Source organism: Pomacea canaliculata, linkage group LG7 (genome assembly GCF_003073045.1).
Source record: "Pomacea canaliculata isolate SZHN2017 linkage group LG7, ASM307304v1, whole genome shotgun sequence".
In the NCBI taxonomy this organism is placed as follows: Eukaryota; Metazoa; Mollusca; class Gastropoda; order Architaenioglossa; family Ampullariidae; genus Pomacea; species Pomacea canaliculata.
The window spans coordinates 17,571,734-17,591,048 of NC_037596.1; the positions used below are offsets into that span (position 1 = coordinate 17,571,734).

General features: G+C 34.3%; 2 protein-coding genes and 1 long non-coding RNA gene across 3 annotated transcripts; 1 reads left to right on the top strand and 2 right to left on the bottom strand.

Annotated features, from left to right (window-relative positions):
• Window positions 1-3,201: 3,201 nt before the first annotated feature.
• On the bottom strand, window positions 3,202-7,833 carry LOC112569043. The gene is made up of 7 exons (XM_025246686.1): window positions 7,756-7,833; window positions 7,073-7,167; window positions 6,714-6,845; window positions 6,246-6,446; window positions 5,732-5,788; window positions 5,327-5,432; window positions 3,202-4,914 (listed from the first exon to the last, which is right to left on the bottom strand). The coding sequence occupies exons 2-7, from the start codon at window positions 7,155-7,157 to the stop codon at window positions 4,821-4,823; spliced, it is 675 nt and encodes a 224-aa protein (XP_025102471.1). The 5' UTR covers window positions 7,158-7,167; window positions 7,756-7,833; the 3' UTR covers window positions 3,202-4,820.
• A 2,343-nt stretch (window positions 7,834-10,176) lies between these two features.
• On the top strand, window positions 10,177-14,951 carry LOC112569229. The gene is made up of 8 exons (XM_025246962.1): window positions 10,177-10,450; window positions 10,711-10,789; window positions 11,024-11,383; window positions 11,595-11,775; window positions 12,043-12,161; window positions 12,747-12,866; window positions 13,473-13,539; window positions 14,206-14,951. The coding sequence occupies exons 2-7, from the start codon at window positions 10,720-10,722 to the stop codon at window positions 13,508-13,510; spliced, it is 888 nt and encodes a 295-aa protein (XP_025102747.1). The 5' UTR covers window positions 10,177-10,450; window positions 10,711-10,719; the 3' UTR covers window positions 13,511-13,539; window positions 14,206-14,951.
• A 1,131-nt stretch (window positions 14,952-16,082) lies between these two features.
• LOC112568353 lies at window positions 16,083-19,198 on the bottom strand. Its single transcript, XR_003100071.1, has 3 exons — window positions 19,145-19,198; window positions 18,165-18,272; window positions 16,083-17,992 (listed from the first exon to the last, which is right to left on the bottom strand). It is a non-coding gene; the product is annotated as an uncharacterized LOC112568353 (long non-coding RNA).
• Between the last annotated feature and the right edge of the window lie 117 nt (window positions 19,199-19,315).

A 19,315-nucleotide genomic window follows, 5' to 3' on the forward strand; every position in this document is an offset into this window, starting at 1 on the left:
GACCGGAAGTTTGTGGAATAGATACTAGAACTGGTGACAGCAAAGTCCTTGTTGACACCCCCATCAAAAAATAATTAAAGAAGTGCATGAAAGGAGAACAACTTGAGTGAGTGAAGAGACTTAATTACTAAGGAGTAATCGTTTCTAAAGACATTTCCATAGAATCCTAGCATCAAAAACAAGAATGGATGGCTAGATTGGACAGAGTCAGTCGCAGACTATCGCGTTTACTACCTAGTACAGACTTCATTGGCCTAATCCTGCTGTTTGATGTGATACGTAAACCTGTCGATGAAGAGGATAATCTTTTTAACCTAGAGAATGGAACAGAGAAGGCTACTCAATAACTTCTACAAACAACAAACAAACAAAACTAATAACTTAAAAGCAAGTTCGACACACTAATGGTACATCGGAAACCCTCTCTCTCTTTATATATAGATAAAGATACTCGAAGAGGTCTGCTTTAGCCATGTGTCCCATCACAACACTTTGACTAAGATCGCAGTTTATGGTAACTTGGACGAGAGTCGACGCTGAGGTTTATGAAAAAGATTAAAATGAAGCAGCAAATAGCAAAGTAGAACCACAAATCACAAGACAATATGTCATATCTTTACACTCTTTCAGTCCATCTATATAACCACACAAATGCACATACATGCACGCATTATATACACACACACTAACGTGTATACACAGAATTGCAAAGGGGAGAGACAGAGTGACGGATAAAGGGAGTCCTAAAATAGCAACTCTGTACTGTGAGTCATTTCGGCTTGAGCCTTTTTCTCTAGACTTTATTATTAGACCGCGTGTCAGTCTCTGCTTTAGAGAAAAAAACTGGCTGGCAAATATAAAAGATATGACTGTTCTTTCTAACCGCCACCTAAGGTAACTCTGAGTGGGAAGGCTTGTCAGCCGCTGCGACTATAGAGTTGTTTACACCCCGTAAACGGTTCCCTTTGACCAGCATAAGCGCTAACTAACTAGTACCAGCAAAAAGAGAAAGGAAATGAAGGAAACGGTCCCGGCTTCATGCTTCTTCCTGTTGTTTCAAAAATGTATTTCAGAAACTTATTAGGCTGATTTAGGCTTAGATGATATTCTGTTTTTATTTATTAAACGATACATACACATAACATAAAAACTACCATTATAAAACAACTTACATAGATAAATAAACACACATATTCCTGGAAATGTACACAAATCTTTTCTCAACCTCATCATACCCCACCCTATGCAAGGAGATGCTGACAATAGATAATAAGGTTGTAGTGGTTTGTCTTTAACTTTTAGCTGTAACTTACACAAATATAGATGGCTTTCAACACACGTCAATAAATAACACATAAAAATATCATTTAAAAAAAGCTACCATACTCAAACTCTTTTTTCAGGCACTTGCACATTTCAACCATACACTTGACTTATTTATAAGCATATGACATTAGTTGTATCTAAGCCATACCACACTTAAATATTATCTTCAAGCATATAGGAAAACATATCTACTCACAAACACTTTCAAGTAGGTATAGGGTATCCAGACTACAAGAAGATATAGGGGATATGTAATTTACTTTTTTTCACAGATACATAGCAATATAAGCATACATTTCAAAATAAAGCATTATTTTACAACATACCAACATAAAAACAAACATATGCACAAAGATTAGCAGACATTTTAAGAATACATCCATCTTTCAAGAGAAGCCAGCAAACAAAATTTTACGCCACAGAAAAGTATGTGGGTTTTTTCCCATCTCACACAGAACAATCATCATAGAACGCACCTTGGATCCTATGTGTCTTACGCTGACAGCACAACAATATTAAAGAATATCATGTCAAAACACATGTAGTTTGAGGCAATCATGAAGTAATCTATATATATAGTCAGCATTTAGTCAAGTTAACAAGTTGTTTATATGGTAGCCAGTGTTTAGCGGATTTTTCTTCGTTTATTTTTAAAAATGCATTACTTTTTTAATTCTATATCTGCGTTTCAACATTTTGATAAAGTGTTCTAACTGGGAGATGACTTTTATTTTAAATCTACAAGAATACATTATGTTTTCGCAAGCAGTAAAATTAAATCAAGTTCAACATCTGCCACAAAGTTATGACATTATTCAAACAAAACCAAATGTTCATTGATAGTTATCTTAGAAGCATTTGTACATTTGGCTAACAGGGCTTCTGCTAGGGCTAAATTCTTTGGGGGTCCCTGGGACCCCTTCTTCAGATTTTTAAGGGGTCCCTGTTCTTCGCCCAAAGATTATTTTTTGTATTTAGTAAGTCAATTTTCAAAAATTCTCTTCTACAAGCTTGATTTGCATATTAACATATTCGACAGAATGACTAACGCACGAGCTAACAGAGTTTTTCATGTTCTCCCTGAAACTTTGTATAGCCGACCATTGCTATAAGACAATTAATTTAGACATTCATCAATGCTGAGCTTGCTGGAAAACAAAACCAGAACAACAATATTCGAGTGATTTACTTCATGAGGTCTCTGTGTACTCTATGATTTCAGTTAACTTTAATTTTGTATTGTTATTTGTTAAATAGTAACTGTCGGACTGTGCAAGTGTATTAAAAAAAACAAACTAACACCATGAGGCCTTCTGCAACGTGTACATAACATGTATTAAAGTATCTGTTTATTTTAAAGTATATCTTTTCTTTCTTCTTGTTCCTCATCGCCCCCAGTGCAGCAAAGGGCCGCAACTACACCCCACCTAAAGTATCTGTAAATGTTAAAGTATCAGTATATGTGTATAGTTAAGTCAGCAATTTGATTTTTTTTCACGAAACCTGTCTTACAGCCCTATCAGCACGACATACAAGACATTTATCTACACTACCCGGCAAGGTTTTGAATGGTCAAGATTAACTTCATGTGACATTTATTATTATTCTTGTTTTTCTGTAGAGAGAATGTCCGTAAAGAAAAAGATTGATGTTAAATTTTCTCTTTCTGTTGACAGAAAGAACTTCATATTCGTTGAGAGTACTGTCAAAATAAAATAAAGATAGACTAGTTGTTAAAACTAGCATTGTTGTAACATACTGACAAACAATGTTTACACTTGTCCTGACCGATACTGATGAATACTACTCTCTTCGTTTTACATCTGCTGGAGATACATCAACAAGACATAACAAAACAAAACCAAAAAACTTCAAAGTTTCAAAAGCGTATTAAAAATTTTATTTACTGCATTGAAAATCTGTTTAATAAAACAAAGTGTAAACCAAGCTTTGCGCAACATACCAATCACATGGAAGCAACACTCCCATAAAACAAAACAAATGATTAAAATCATCAATGATAAGTAACAGCTAATCAAAGTATTAGTTACATGCTGGAACAGTTTTATTATTCTATTATTCTTATGCAATAGTTGTTCTATAGATCATCACTGACAATTTCTTCTGAAACAAATCTGTCTTCACAAAAGGTCACGTGATATGAAGTGTAGAGTATAACTATTGAGAAAATTTATCTTTTATCAAGTATTTTTATCCAAACTCCAAAAAATCTGGTTACACACTACAGTGACATGTGTGTAAAACATAAATTTAAGTAAAGCGAATGAATTTTGTTCACAATAATTGTGTCAAGCTCGTTGTTTAAAATCCGTGATGATCTATATATATATCTATATCACAAAAGTCTGAATTTATTGTCTTGATTTTCCTGAGAAAAATGTATTGAAACCTACTTCTGACATTCTCAAGCTACATTTAACACACTGGCTGACATGTCACTCGACATAATAACTCAACAATGATCAGCATGACAGTCAACACCCCTGGAGCTGTGTTGGAGGAACCCAGGTGTCCCAACCTCTCCAGACCACAAGTCACAGAAGGCAGCAAGTCCAGTCCCGGGTGGGCAGATGTCAGCTGGAGGTGAACCGAAGCGTCGCCGCCAGGAAAGCACGTCACCGCTGACAAACGTCACACAGGTGTCACACATGTCATCATGTGTCACACGCCTGTCACATGTCCTCGCTGAAACGTTGAACTTGGTGGTGGTGGGGGTTGGGGGTGTACACCGATGTTTTGTGGGATTCTAGACTCTTTAGTTGTAACCTTTTGAACTTTTTAAAGACATGCAAGAGCTGAAATACAGATGAGAATCTGGCAAACCACTTCTTCACGTTTGTTGACATCTTCCAGGGAAAACACACGAATAACAAATATTGGAAGTTCAAATGATACAACCAGCTCTTTCAAAAATATCCGAATATTTAACAGATATTAGCAATCATAATGTGATGATATTATTATTGTTATTATTCGGCTTAAGTGTAAGTGTGTACGGATGGATTAATGAATGGATTAGATTAATAGTATATTATTTTAATGCAAATTTTACGCTGGTTTCATAAGCCACAAAAAACCTAGGGAAAAAACATTGTCTAACAGATGAACGCATAGCGAAGTTAGAATTGCTGTATGACCGAAGCACATGTCGCGCAAAACATTTAAATTTACATGTCAGTTGATTGGCTTTAGCTATCAGTCACATCAATATGTCAGTAAGTCCCTTTAACAGGCACCTGTTGAATGTATTAAGTTCAACCAGACATAGCATTGATATAGTGTAGAGGACAGAGGACATGACAGTGTAGAGGTGAACTGAAGACTTGTCATTGTAGAGGTGAGCTGAAGACCTGCCAGTGTAGAGGTGAGCTGAAGACCTGCCAGTGTAGAGGTGATTTGAACACCTGTCAGTGTAGAGGTGAACCGAAGTGTCGCCACCAGGAACACGTCATCGCCGACAGACGTAGCGGACCTCACACACGCGCGAGGTCGATTGAAAGAGTAGGCTGGTAGTCTGCTACTTTCGGTCGTTTATCTGAAGCCTTTCGCTTTAGCCAATCTTGAAACCTTCAAAGTCAAACACAAGCAAAACATTAATTCCCTGTCGTGTGCGACATATACCTGGACCGTTAGTCTTAAGAATATTTGAATGTTTTGGCTAAAAAGAGAATTAATTGCAGTTTTACCATTCCTTTAACCTAAAAAGTAAAAATATTTATTTAAAATGTTCATGAAATTTGCTTTTCGTTATACATCGTTTTGTGTTCAAGAAATAAGAGTGAAAAACAAAGAAAAAGGATAAAATAATACAATGATGAAAATAGTTCTTGCAATACATTCTGGCAATTAAATTCTGACAACAAAAATAATGTCATTGCGCGTGCTTGTGTGTGTTTTCTGGCTGCTTGTTTTCTTGGCATGCATATGTATCATGTATGTATTTGGTTATTTATATATTTTGTGCTGGTTAGCCACTCACTCTTTTCTCTTGATGTACAAAACAACTGCAATAACAAGCAGAATCATCGCAACTGCAGCTGCTACCGATGCACCGACTATCATGACTGTTGAGTCTGTGTCTTCATCTAGTATGAACAACAAAAAAGGGAGCGGTGGCTTATTTACTTATTTATTTTTTGGTAATGTTGACAATGTAATTATATAATGTCATTTATCAACAACTGTTTAAAGCACATTGTATCGTTGAAAGTGTTATCTACTCTCTATGATCCCAAATATAAAGAACATACTATAAACATATAAATTAAAATATACAGTAGAATTGGACCAATAATTTTTGCAGTGATGCTGGAAATACATTCAGTATGGCATAATAATTTTATTGTAAAAAGAGATTAAACGAGGATTTATTTTCTGAACTTACCTATAGGTGGTGCCATATCTTCGTTTGTGGCTTGCGTTACAAGATCCTTTTGTCCAACTGTAATCAAAACACACAAACAGAAATAAGTACAAAAATAATTAATTATGTTGTGTAACATAAGACAGGATAAGATTTGCGAAGGCTACTGAGTGATACAAGGTACTTATTTTGTCTTCAGAAATCAACTCATTTCAATTTATTCTTCACCACCGAATAAGTAAAAACATTATTTTGAAAATAATTGTGTTTAATTTTTCATAACTAATAGCCAAAAGTCAAGCTCTTTTCGCAAGATACAAGTCTTTTGCTCATTCTCGTTTTGGTTTTGGAAAAGAGGCTAAAATTTAATGTCCACTTGTGTTAGAAACTTCTTGGAACTCTTAGATCATGGAAAACTCTCATTTTAAGTTATAGTATTAAAGAAAATCCTGAATCCTAATGAAAACAAAATATATTTTGCACTTTTTAGTGCATTTCAAATAAAAACTTTTTATTGTTTATTTATTTTATTTACCAGGCTGGCTGACGGGACGACAGGTTGCCTTGCCCAGATGGCTGGTGTCAAATATTTTGACTCTGTATTGTCCTGTCTTGCAGGCAACACTTCCAGGTACAGTGATGTTGACCCGGTCTGACACTGGCTGTACACAGTCCACACCTTTCCTCTTGAAGCAGTAAAAATCTTCTCCAGGCCACCTGCAGTCCACCAAGGACACTGAAACATTTCACAAACCCAGTTAAGATTTTTCTTCGTTCTTTTAATCGTCTTAACTAAGAGATAGTTATAGACTTAACATTCCTTCTATTTTTCTTTCTTTCTTTCTATCATGTATAGTTTGGTACTGCAAAAGTCATCCTTCGCCATCTACTTAAGGTTGATATTTATTTGTAGATCAATGATCAGAACAAGCCGTTGTCCTAAGCTTCTTTAAAAATTCCTTTAATTGTGGAAACTGTAAATGAAGGATAAAAACAACAATACCTTCACTACCATCGTCCGGAACGAAGACAACTGTAAACTCTTTACGTGTGATGTTGACGTTTATAGGCAAGGTACAGAGGAGCGAATGGACAGCTTGGGAGTCGCTGTCCTCGCAGTTAGTGGCACTGGACACTGCAAATCATAAACAAAACAAGCACATGTTAATTCTTGACACCAAACAGCTCACCACTGACTGCCTTTTATTTGATATTTTGTTTGTTTCTGTACACATTTCGAAAATATCTGAAACTTGAGAAATGCTCATTCTTTTCTTTCAAAGCGAAACGTCAAAAGAAATGCTGATTATCTGAAATAATTTTTAGACACCTGTACATAAATAAAAAGACTGGTTACTGTACCTTGGGCAGTCAAACGACAGACCGACAGAAGGAAAAGAAAGAGGCCTGTGTATAATGAACCTAGTCTTTGACTGGAAGCAATCATTCTTTCAATACTGTGAACAGACAAATAAAACAAAATAAGAAGACCTTGCTATAGCTCGGCGGCTTGCCAAAACAGATCCAAAGGATGGTGAAGTACATGTGTCTAAATTGTAAGACTTTACTTAACTGGTTTTTTTTTTCTTTTCTTTGTTTTGACACTGGCAATATTTTTTACTTTAATTTCGGAATGGAGAGTTACCAATAAATCGTTTTCAGTCATTAAGTTGGAGTATACCTAGATGCATTAGACTGACTATTAGGAATAAGTATCTAGCGGATAAGGAGATGAAAAAATTGGAATAGTGTAAAAAAGGTTAGAAAACAGTTTGATTCGAGGCATTTGTTTCACTTTCTCAATTACAAAAACCATATTAGATAAGCGATAAAAGAGATAAAGGGAAGGTTATATGACTTTTCCCCTTTTTAGCTAATCACCCTATATTCTCAAAATTCACTCTATTTTCTTTTGGTGACATTCGTATTCGTGGTAAAATTTTAAAAAAGGAAGTCTATACAAAATATCACCCAAAAATACGAAAACAGCTTAAAGTGATGTTAAAAACTTTATCTAAAACTAATTTCAGTAATATTTCACATACGTTTTAGCCAGCACCAACTACTTGCAGCTCACTGAAGATTGCGTTGGTGGTCTAGTAATCACGACCTAAGCCTTCCTTCGTAGACTTGAGTTTAGGCCTAAGCCTTTTATGTCTCGATGACCAATTTAGACATGACAATATAATGTCATGCATAGACTTGCCTTCTTTATCTAAACTCACCATTACCAGGGCTTCTGCTAGGGCTAAATTCTTCTTCAGATTTTTAAGGGGTCCCTGTTCTTCGCCCAAATTTGAAGGGGACCCCATCGACGAAAATTGAAGGGGTCCTCAGAACTTTGAATTCGTACTGTACGCAATTTTTTGCGTAAGCAGAAGCCCTGGGCTAATATACAATTTTTTAAGTTTTTTCAAATAATCAGAAACATATTTACAATTCCAACAATTCCAAAATATTTGCTGAATATTTTCTTTTTAATCTCTGCAAAGGCTGCAGATATCATCTTCTCATACCATGTGGAATAATATTATTTCTGTTCCCAGAGTTCTATGAAACACTCTGATGTGAAACTATTTTAATTTAATATCTTTTATTTTAGCCCTAGCTTTAAATATAGCATGCCAATCAACATTTATGTTATCATTTCATCCAATTTTAAACAACATTCTGGCTTTATCCGTGGAAGATATCTTGGGGATAATATTAGACTGATATACGATCTGATAGAATATTTAAATGAAAATAAACGACAAATATGCCTTGATTTTTTAAAAAAAAAACTTTAACGGTATTAGTTGGAGTATTATTCTTAATTTTATATGTTCTATAAGTCCTTAATTTTTTTCAAAATTAGTACACTTGTGGTTACTAGAACCTAACCCTCCAGACTTTATTATAAATGTCGTACAGAAATCTATCTTTAGGTTTGTTTCGAATTAAAAAATATATATAAAATTAATAGAAAAATATCCATTAAAAATATCTATGCTGGAGGCATGGACAAGCCTGATGTTACAAGTTATATGAATGCTTCAAAATTATCATGACTGCGAAAAATAAAGTAAACCGGTCACATCAGGAAAAAAGTCTTTTGTCTACACATAAAATAATAGATTATTTAGACAAACTGTGGCCTGCAGTTTACCACTTTATAAATGGAAATAGCTTCTGGATGGATGTATTAAAAGCGTACAGGATATTTGGAGAGAATATAGTGTGTGAGAAACATCAAAACATTGTTTTCAGAAACTATCTTTTCCGATGAAAGAATAAGAGTAGCGTTCTATATAGGAGATTGGTGGAGAAAAATGTATACTTAATTAAACACTGACAGATGAAAGAGGAAACTTTCTATCGTATCAAGCTGTTACAAAATATGATACTAACATTAACTTTGTCACTTTTAATGGTTGCATAAAGGCATAAAAACAAATATAGAACGAAAGAAATAGATTTATCTTCTTCTACATATGACAAAAACAAAACTATAAGAATACTTTGATCAATACAGAAAGGAGCAAGACTATATTATGATAAAATGATATCTAATGCATGTATGCCTTACTTTAAATTATGTGTAACAACCAGAGAAAGATAAATGAATAGTGAAAGAGGTTAGCGCTTCTCGTGTGTGTTTGCGCTTGCTTATGTTTCTAAACATAAATTACTAAAGGCAAACTAAAGCTAAACATGTACTACAATTTATAAATCGTCATTCCTGCACATAAGAGTACTGACTACTTATTGATATCAAATCTACAATATCTATTCTAAAAAGTCATAATTTTTAACACTTCAACCATGTATTATAGCGTGCATTGTGATACGGAAGGAATAAAGACTTTGGAATCACCTTAGCTAAAGTTTTGAAGTTACATGCAGCTCATAATTTTAGGAAAATTGCTCCTGAACTGTCTTGATCTTTTCATCTTGACTTTTAAAATATACTCCTACATTTAACTTTGCATTTGAAAAAGTGATGTACTCTGATATAACCGTTTACAATGAAGAAAGTAGAACCATTATAAGTAAATGTCTTAATATTTTACAAAAAATAATAATCACTACTTATTTGCGCTTTGCTTTTTCTATAAGCTGTTGGGTGAGGTGTTTTCCCCATTACCTTCCATGTTTAATATATAATACCATGCCTAATGCATGATTTTTACGAAACTGGTGAGCAGCCTGATTGTGTAATACTTTCAGTTTCGGTTTTGCCTACGAAAATTCAATTTCTAAAAACTGTGCTCATGGGTACCAGAAAATAAAAAGTAAAATATGGTAACAGGAAAGTACGGAACACCTAATGCACCATAAAAATGTAAAAACTAAAGTAAGAGTCACTAAAGCTAGTTTTTAAAAAGTGTTTAGTACACTGTGTTTTTGCCTTATGCGGCAGATGATAAACGACCCTTATCCTGGTCGACGAAAAGGGCCTAAGCTGTTTTCTAGATATTTATAGCTCACTCGTACAGTTCCTCGACTGCAGTCGCCACTGTTAACTATAGCGAAATTTTACTGCATAAGTAAAACCTCATACTGTGAGAAAAGTTGAGATATTCTATTCTTTGTTCACCTCTTGAGTAAAGTACACGTTTCGGAGAGAAGCCCATATTTTTTGGGTGTGACCTACAGAAGAGTGCTGTTACTAGCTGCGTTTCTCTTTCGCAACCGTGAAGGCTTCTTCTCAACTGTTTATGATCGTCTCCAAATTGCTCAGTCTTCGATAATCAAGATGTGAGTTAAAAAGATATATCTTTGCATTAATATGCATGTTCTTGGTGCATACTTATGTTCTTTGGTTTTTAATTTTTTATGATTGTTTTTAACATCTGTTTGTTTTCTCCTTTTTTTCTGAAATCTTGTGTCTCATATGCCCTTCTTGTGTTTCTTAGTCCTTTTATCAACTCTGAATCGTAAATGTATTTTTATCGAAGTTTTATAACTGTAATTTGGATTATTCGTGTATTATATTTACCTCTGTGACTTTTCTACAGACGCTGGAAATGGCATTTAAAGCAAGATTCGTGGCCTTTGCTGTTGTCTATTTATTCGCGCTGCCATTTTGCTGTCAAGGTATTTTATTTATACTGGCTAGGGATGAAACAATGTTACTCTAAGACTTGTGCATGTGAAGAGCAATTATGCATGACATAATATTCTTGAGCCTAAGTATTTAAAGTAATAATAAATAAGCTTGATAATTATCATGAATGTGTTTGAAGTTTTATAATAAAAGCTATAATTGTAGATGTTCTCACACTTCTATCATATGTGAATAATATACATAATTTCTATAATTCAACACAGGCCAAGAGTTGTACTTCAACTCCTTTGAAGGAGACACGGTGTGTGTCTCTGAAAATAGCTATCTGAAACTATCTTTCTGGTTCAACGTGTCAGACTGTACAGAGACAATCACCTATAGGTTGTCGGTAAAAACTAAAACTCTCAACGGCTACGAATACGACGGAAGGGTTCTACGTGAGAACGAAAAATGTGTAATGAAATATAATAATTCACTTCGCTGCGTCGCTGATGACGGACCTGCAGAGCTCTACAAGAAAATAAACAGGTCACACGTGGAAACTACATTTGAATGGTCCTGGAAGAACTGTTCTTCTCAAAAGCTGGAAAAGAGCACGCGAATTCTAAAGCTAAATTTCTCGTGTAAGTATATGTATTTATCTTTTCCCCCCTCCTCGCTCTAAAACTGTTTCAAATGATACAAACAAAATTAGACAGTACTACAACTCCTGATTAAATACTTTTTATGTAATGATACTTAGACGTCTTGCATGCATGTATTCTGGATTTAGTGCATGAAAGATATAAACATTAATAAATTATCACGGATGAATTTGTGTGATTTCTGTTGCAGGTAATCCTGAAAATGTGACAACCAATTTAAAAAGAAAGGAAGAATCACTAATTGTTCCATCAAAGGACAATCAGCATCTCTTTGATAAAAATAATTTCTCTGATAACCTTCTAATAGTAGTTGTGGCGGGAATCGTTTCCCTGCCAGTACTTATTGCAGCTGTTGTATCTATTTTGTTTAGGTAAGTCATATATTGAATTACATTTACCATTATATTAAAATAGATTTAAATTATTTTAAATTTTTTTTAATTTTCATACCCAACAGTATTCAGAATGGTAAGAGTCCAGAGCTTTAAAACAAAACCCCAGTCAAAAGAAGTAGTCAAAAAACAGATGCTGAGACCTTGTCTAACTCACAAATATATGTTCGCAGAGAGCTTAGTGTTAAAGGTCAAAGTGTTTCGCTTGATTAATTGCAATATTGTTTTTGTTTTTCAATTAATCAGATGCAGAAAGAAGACATCATATGTAAAGGATGATAAAGAATCCCTAATTCCTCCAAACGAGGAATCCGAAGACGGATTTCTTGGTGGGCAAAAAACCAAGGATAATGACTTTCATAAATGTAAGTTTTCGACCAGTCTAACATACACTTTCTAATTGCGAAAACTTAATGTTTCTTTTATAATCACCATTACAGTATGATAAGATATTTTAAAACAGTTTATTTTTTCTATGCATCAAACCTCCTAAAGTTTATTTTAAAAACAATACATTAATTTAAAAGTATACAGCTATCAAATTCGTGTATATCTTTACAACTGCATGTCACTTATGCGACACATAATTTTCTTTATTTAACAATTTGAGGCGTGCAGGATTTTGCTTAACACGAACTCAGGAAATGCTAAGGCAGAGATTGTCAAGTGGTCTAATAATAAAGGTTTAGAGAAAAAGGCTCAAGCCGAAATGACTCACAGTACAGAGTTGCTATTTTAGGACTCCCTTTATCCGTCACTCTGGGTCTCTCCCCTTTGCAATTCTGTGTATACACGTTAGTGTGTGTATATAATGAGTGCATGTATGTGCATTTGTGTGGTTATATAGATGGACTGAAAGAGGATAAAGATATGACATATTGTCTAGTGATTTGTGGTTCTACTTTGCTATTTGCTGGCCTGCATTTTAAAGTAATCTTTTTCATAAACAGCAAACGAAGAAAATATCACAACTTTAAACCAAATGGGGAAACCGGGGAGGACAATGAATCCAGAAGTAAGAGACGTTATCCAAAATCAGCGGATGATAAAAAAACAATCATCACAAAATTGTAAGTATCCCACCTGAGACGTAAGTTCTAAGCTTCAGTCTTTCGAGCACGAGAAGACAAGTCACATGCAAATAAACAAACTGCTCCTTAGATAAGTGATATATATAAACCCCACTCCCAAAAACAATGGTTCGGGAGTTAAGTTTTCAATTTCGTATTAAAGATAATATAGAAGCAGCTTATTTTTAAAACAATTTATAATTGCAGTCGCAAAAAAATAAGGCGGCATTGTGTGCAATTCTGGCCACTTTGAAACATTCTTATGGTCAGTCATAATTACATGAGAATGCTCAAGAATGTTTCAAGTGTGTTGGTAAATAAAAAAAAATGGGAGAAAAATTGCCTCAGCCACGCCGAAACTGTGAAAATTAGATTAACTTCGCCTATATTAATATAATTATTATTTGAGTATGTGTGAGGGAGGAGGCTGAACGTGTATGTTTGTTGCGTGCGTTGTGTATATCGATGCACGGGGCTATTTGTGAACACACAAAAATACAGGCCGAACACATGTTGTGTGCAGAGCTTCATTTTTCATGCGTACATACCTTGCAAATCCAAATTACTTTAATTCTAACCTTTTCTTTCTATTACTGATACTTTCAGTGAACAGGAATCTCACTGACATTCTACACACTCTGTGAAGCCTTCTTTGAACTCCAGGGAATTCAAGGTACTTTAATGTGAATTTTCAGTAAGGAATGAAAGGTGAATGGGTTAGTCGTGAAAAAAGAAAATATGCAGCACTGCATAAAAACTGCAAGTTACAGGTTAAACATTGGCTACTAGTGAATTCGGGGTGAAAAGTCTGCGAATGAATGTTTTTTTAAATATTTCTAACTATTAGCCTTTAATAATAAAAAAACAACCAAATGTGATAACCGTTTTAAATAGAAATATGTATAAATTTATGTGGTGACTTTTAAGAATTATAGGTTTTGTTGTGTTCTACTCAATTAAAATTAAAGATTGTAATCGTATGGGACAGAGAGAAAATCGGGAAAGTAAGTCAAAAGTTCGAATTTTCTTTTAAAATTATTTCTACACTATATGCAAACATATAAAGCCAAAACACATACATTTTATTAGAATATTCATTGGGATTTAAATATTACTTACTATTTTCTTGAAATTCACAGTTGTTTAAGTATAAATAAATGTCGAATTGGGTAACCCGAAACTTCTGCAAAAATAGCGCTTAGTCAACTAGACCTTGCCTACTTTCAAACATAACAAAGTACCTGGTTGGTTGACTTTTTTTCAGCTGTTAAAGGGAAGTAATTTATACTAGAAAAATTCTGAATGTACCAAAAGTTCTTTCTCTTCTGTATTATTTCAGCAAAGTGCTATGTTTTATGACACTACCCAAGTAGGACGGTGTGAAACGGAAACAATGAGTAATTAGAGTGGTCACTTGTTTACTAACCTGTGTGGACTGCACGGCCACGTTATCCAGCACACGTAAACAAGAGTCAAAAGGCGGATTGTTCAAACGTCATGCTTGTAAACAAGCTCAACTGAACAGGCGAAGTTCGTCATTAACAGGACCAAGTACATTCGGCAACCTTCATGGTTTTCAGCAATAGCCCAACTTTCTCACGATCGCGACCTATTCCTGTCGTGTGGAATTACTCAGCACCATCATCGACATTTTGTGGCGTTGACTGAACAATCAGTCACTACACTTAGCAACATCTAGGGTATCCCAAGAGTGTGGGCTTAACCAGCGTCCTTCCTCGTAAAGCTTCGTGAATTTTTAATAATTCACTTGTCTCGGATATTCTCGAACACGAAGCCCTGCACTTTGTGCCAGTTATTTCTGTTGATAATGAGCAGACGAGCGTACCGAGATATTTCAGTTGCTAAATGAAGAGATTATAAGTGTGAGAGAATTCACCGCGTTGACTAACCCTAAACCTGAAACTATATTTTATTTTTACATCAGACAATTTTCACAGTAGTCAGTTTCTAATGTATGTTGACTTGTTCTAAAAATCAGTTGTCTAGCTGATTTCTTTCTGTCCAGCGGTTTTGGTTTCTTTATTTTACAAGTTCCAAATTTTGAAATAAAAATTATATACGATGATGTAAGATTAAGACAATCAATGTGTTTTTTGTTGAAAGAAAGAGCACTTGTGCGGCGTGAATGCGTTTAGTTAAAGATCATCCATGTCGTGGCATGCAGTGTTTTATGCTGAAGAAAAGTGTTTTTTCCTTTCCTCAGTAAACATTAGTACATATAAAACAAAAAATGTCAAGTTGCGTACTCTGTTAAGCCTGACATGGAGCTAAAGATGATTAAGAAAACCATATCTGTCAACATTACAATTACGGCATTCATCAAGTCCTTTGTCCACCTCAAAGAGACTATGTAGAAGCAGCATCCCATGATGTCACAGCTGGTTGTCTTCAAATAATACACTTTGCTAATAAGTTCTGTAGCTGTGTACTTTTTATCTAAAACATCATGTAGCATAACTGATTCCGTCTCTTGCACAAATTAAGTCTCTCAGTCTTTGTAGAAATTTCTTTTTCTTTAAATGGTTGAATGTATATTGAAATTCCGTTTAAATTCATTTGAGTGTATTTGTGTATGAATTATATATAAGTAATTAGTAGAAAGAGCGAATGAGGGAAAGGGAGATAACACAAGACTCACATTCTTTATTGACCCATACAACTGGATTTTCAAGCTTTTAACACTAAATAAATATGTCAATCCATTGTGAAAATAATACAAAGTAAGCAATGCAATATATATATATCTCAGATATATGTGATTAAACTCGTTTTTTTCGTGTTTTAAACTGCTCCAATTCTACAGGTCTACAGTTGTTGGACGGTGGCTATTAGGTCTTAGTACTTACAGTTTTAATGCTGGATGAATGATATTTTCCAGGAATCTGAAAGTTAATCTTCTACCTAAAGGCAACAGCAAAATATCTGTTTCCGCGATTTTATACTAAGAATGACTTCCTAGAGTTTCTGAAAGTAAGTAAACCACGACACAAAATGTAGTTGATATATTTCAAATGAATCGAACATTATTATACAAAAACAAATAAAATACAATACAGTTTTATGTTTAATGCGTTTTAATTCATCGTGTAAAGATAACAAACAATATACCAAAAAAACCGGACACAATGAAGAAAAAGACTAGTTTAAAGTGAAATGTTACAGAGAAACGTAATAGTTTTTCTAGTTTTTTTCTAGTTTTTTTTTTTTTTTTTTTTTTAGTGTACGTTGTTTTAACTTCCATACTTAGTAAAAGCAACACCGTAAACAACAGCGTCGTTTATAGTTCCAGAGAGATGCTTCCTTATGGAGTAAACCGAAAATTAATTTCTAATGCCAGGAGGACGTGTGGTACTGTCGTTGGTATTATGTTCGACATCTGTAGCTCGCAACCATGTCAAGAGGATTACTAATAAGATTACTAATGCCCGAAACTAAAGTTCTGCTAAATCTTTGGAGCTTGCAGAAAGGATTTTAGCAGTATATGTATCGCATTGCATGCATGCAGGAGTGTGCAAAAATATGTGAATGCGTGTGTGTGTGTGTGTTTCGTGCTTTAGTGTGTATAATCTTTATATGTCTGTCGTTTGCTTTGTCCTTCTGTAGCATGTCTGCTTATCTGTATATGTCTGCTTGTATGTGCTTGTATGTGGGGTTAGGGGTAAGAGACTAGGCACAAGCATCCATGTGTACTTCTTAATCTGAAAAATTTCCAGAAAAGGGGGATCTGCACGTGCACACACATATGTCAGGGAAACAAATACAGTAACACATTCATCTCTAGGATAAGCTACACAGGGAAGATATTCACACTCAGGAGCTCAAATGAAAAATCTGTCCTGACAGAAGAAACTTGTTCATACTTGAAAAACAATTTGAAAAACCTCTCTTCGAATTTTCATGACTAGTTACGAAGAACTATTGCTCAACTGTCACTTAGTTAAAATACTTCTATAGACAGTGGTTCACTTTTCTTGCCTGATTTAGAACACATTTTATGTTTTCCCGGACCTTACATCATGTATAATACCTCAGGGAAAATGTATAGGTTTTAGCAGCTAATGAAACTAGGTACGTCCTTAGGTAGTATAACAAAAGGAGAAAATTGAGTGTGCAAGCTCGATATCAAGAACAATAAACAAATATTTATAAGCAATGAAACCAAAGTTTTAAAGATTGCGGTGTATTCCATTAGTTTCGTGCCATATTTATATATATCAATCAATAAAAGTTTATGAAAGTACAAAATAATTTCAAAGTAAGATTAATAGCATAAAAGTGCTGCATTTGATACCTTGTGAACCACGCAGAATTTAAGAAAAAATACATTAACTCAGTTGTGTATTAATAACAGAATAAGCCTCTTTATAAGGGCAGCAAGGGTAAGGGCCCCACCACGTCAATGGTAACATTTAAGAGAAAGAGCTCATTATACTCCTCCTTTTGTATATGCATTCTCCAACTCAGTGTCTGTTTTATAAACCAGAAATTTTTTGTGTGAAATAGGTACACACGTAAATTAATATTGCAAAACGTGCAGAATGTTTGGTCACGACGCTTAAAAAAAGGATGTGAACCAATCTTAAAGCAAAGTGTCATAATGTAAGGAAAGCACGCAAAATACATAATATTTAAATGAACATTTTAAACAATTGATGCAGGTTAATAGATTCCTGGTGATATAATCTTACAGCGTTTGGCCCATATTTGCAGAATTTTTATACAGGTCCCAAAAGGTCATGATTTTCACCAACACTGAAGATAATAATTTAATTTAATTTTCATAGAGAGGTGTTGATCGAAAACTTTCTTTTTACGTCCATCTTCGTCTTCGATGTGCTGCTAATTTTATTAACCACTTTGCTTCTGTAGGCGTTGGTTTAAATCTTTCGGTGACCAGTCAGAACCCAAAACTGTTTTGTAGCTAAACATTATGTGAAGACATACAGCTAAATTTTAGGATCCAACAGTCATCTCACATGTGCAGTCCTTCGTTTTCATGATTGATGTAACTCTCAGACACACACTTCGCATACAGGATGACTGTCTGCTCTACATCTCAGTGGTCTGTGTCAGTGGGGTCAAGGTATCAGACTCGGTCTTTATCTCTAAAGAAAAAAAATTAAATAAAATTAGGTGATAAAAAAACATTAACACTATAATCGTTTTTTCATAATTTGCATAGCATAACGTCTTTTATCAGATAAATAGACAAATAATAGTCACATGCCAGTAAAATTGTTAATGATTAAATTTGTTCTGTAAATGAAATGCATTTACCCTTCTTACAACCTTTCTTGTACAGTACAATGCCAATGACCGCAGAAATGATGACGGCTGCAAGAACTCCAATAGGTACAGCGACTGATACTGTAGACACGTCGTCTTCTGAATATACAGCGCGTTTATGCACAAGAAATTAAAAACAAACAATATAAGCAGATAAGAGCAGGTAAAATAGATAGTCCACGAGAGCAAAAAGGTTAATAAAAACTATGATCAATTCTAATTAAATTTATTTGATAATGATTAATAAACAGAAAAGAAAAACGTTAATGATAAGTAAGATACAGTTTTGAAGTTAAAATAAATCTAAACTAACATGAGCTTCATTTCTTTCAGTGTACTTTGTACGTATTCATAAATGCAACAAAAGTAATGTTTTTGTAGTCTACTGTTATTAAATTTGTATAGCTTTTAGATTGTTGTAGTCAAATGGTACAAAAGGTATGTTGTATATTATTTCTTCCCTATGCAAAAATGTATATATACAATTTTATTCACTCTTCGACAATGGGTATTGCTTGAATCTCTTTTAAAAAGATCGATGCATTTAAAATACCCACGAAATTTCTCTTTTATTTAGCTTAGATATATCATTGTTGAATCTAACAAAATAAAAAATGAAACTTTTAATAACAACCTTTAGGACCTACACCATGCACTGTTTTGGTTTTGTTCTTTGATCAAGGTGATGTTCATGCACGGTTCATTTTGTGTACCAGTAAAAAAAAAGATATACCTATGTCTTGAATTTGGAAAAAAAATCTTATTTGATTTATCACTAAAGAAGGGTTCGGTGAATGTGCATATGAAACAGGTTGGTTCTAACAAGGTTAAGAACCACTGCTTTAGGTATAGAACAGTTAAGACCAAGTGTTCCTATAGGCTGCTTGTTCTCTACTGCCTTAAGTTCATACGGACCACATACCTTTTTCAATTAGTTACAACAAAATTGTGTGCGTAAAAGCGGGACTTACCTGATCTTTCAGGGTTCAAGGTGACGTTGGCAATTGCAGTTACAGCCCTCGCTTTTGTAAAATAGTAACACACATACATACCACACAAACACAAACACACACACACACACACACACACATACATATTAACTTGTACGCCTCAAACAGTGACCGATAAAGTTGTACCTGCCA

Coding starts and splice junctions, on each gene's coding strand:
- LOC112569043 (XM_025246686.1), bottom strand. CDS start 7,157: ATGATTGCTTCCAGTCAAAGACTAGGTTCATTATACACAGGCCTCTTT. Junction 5,433..5,731: donor AGATATGGCACCACCTATAG/GTAAGTTCAGAA, acceptor TGTTCATACTAG/ATGAAGACACAGACTCAACA. Junction 4,915..5,326: donor TTGTACATCAAGAGAAAAGA/GTGAGTGGCTAA, acceptor TTGACTTTGAAG/GTTTCAAGATTGGCTAAAGC.
- LOC112569229 (XM_025246962.1), top strand. CDS start 10,720: ATGGCATTTAAAGCAAGATTCGTGGCCTTTGCTGTTGTCTATTTATTC. Junction 12,162..12,746: donor GGATAATGACTTTCATAAAT/GTAAGTTTTCGA, acceptor TTTCATAAACAG/CAAACGAAGAAAATATCACA. Junction 12,867..13,472: donor AAAACAATCATCACAAAATT/GTAAGTATCCCA, acceptor TGATACTTTCAG/TGAACAGGAATCTCACTGAC.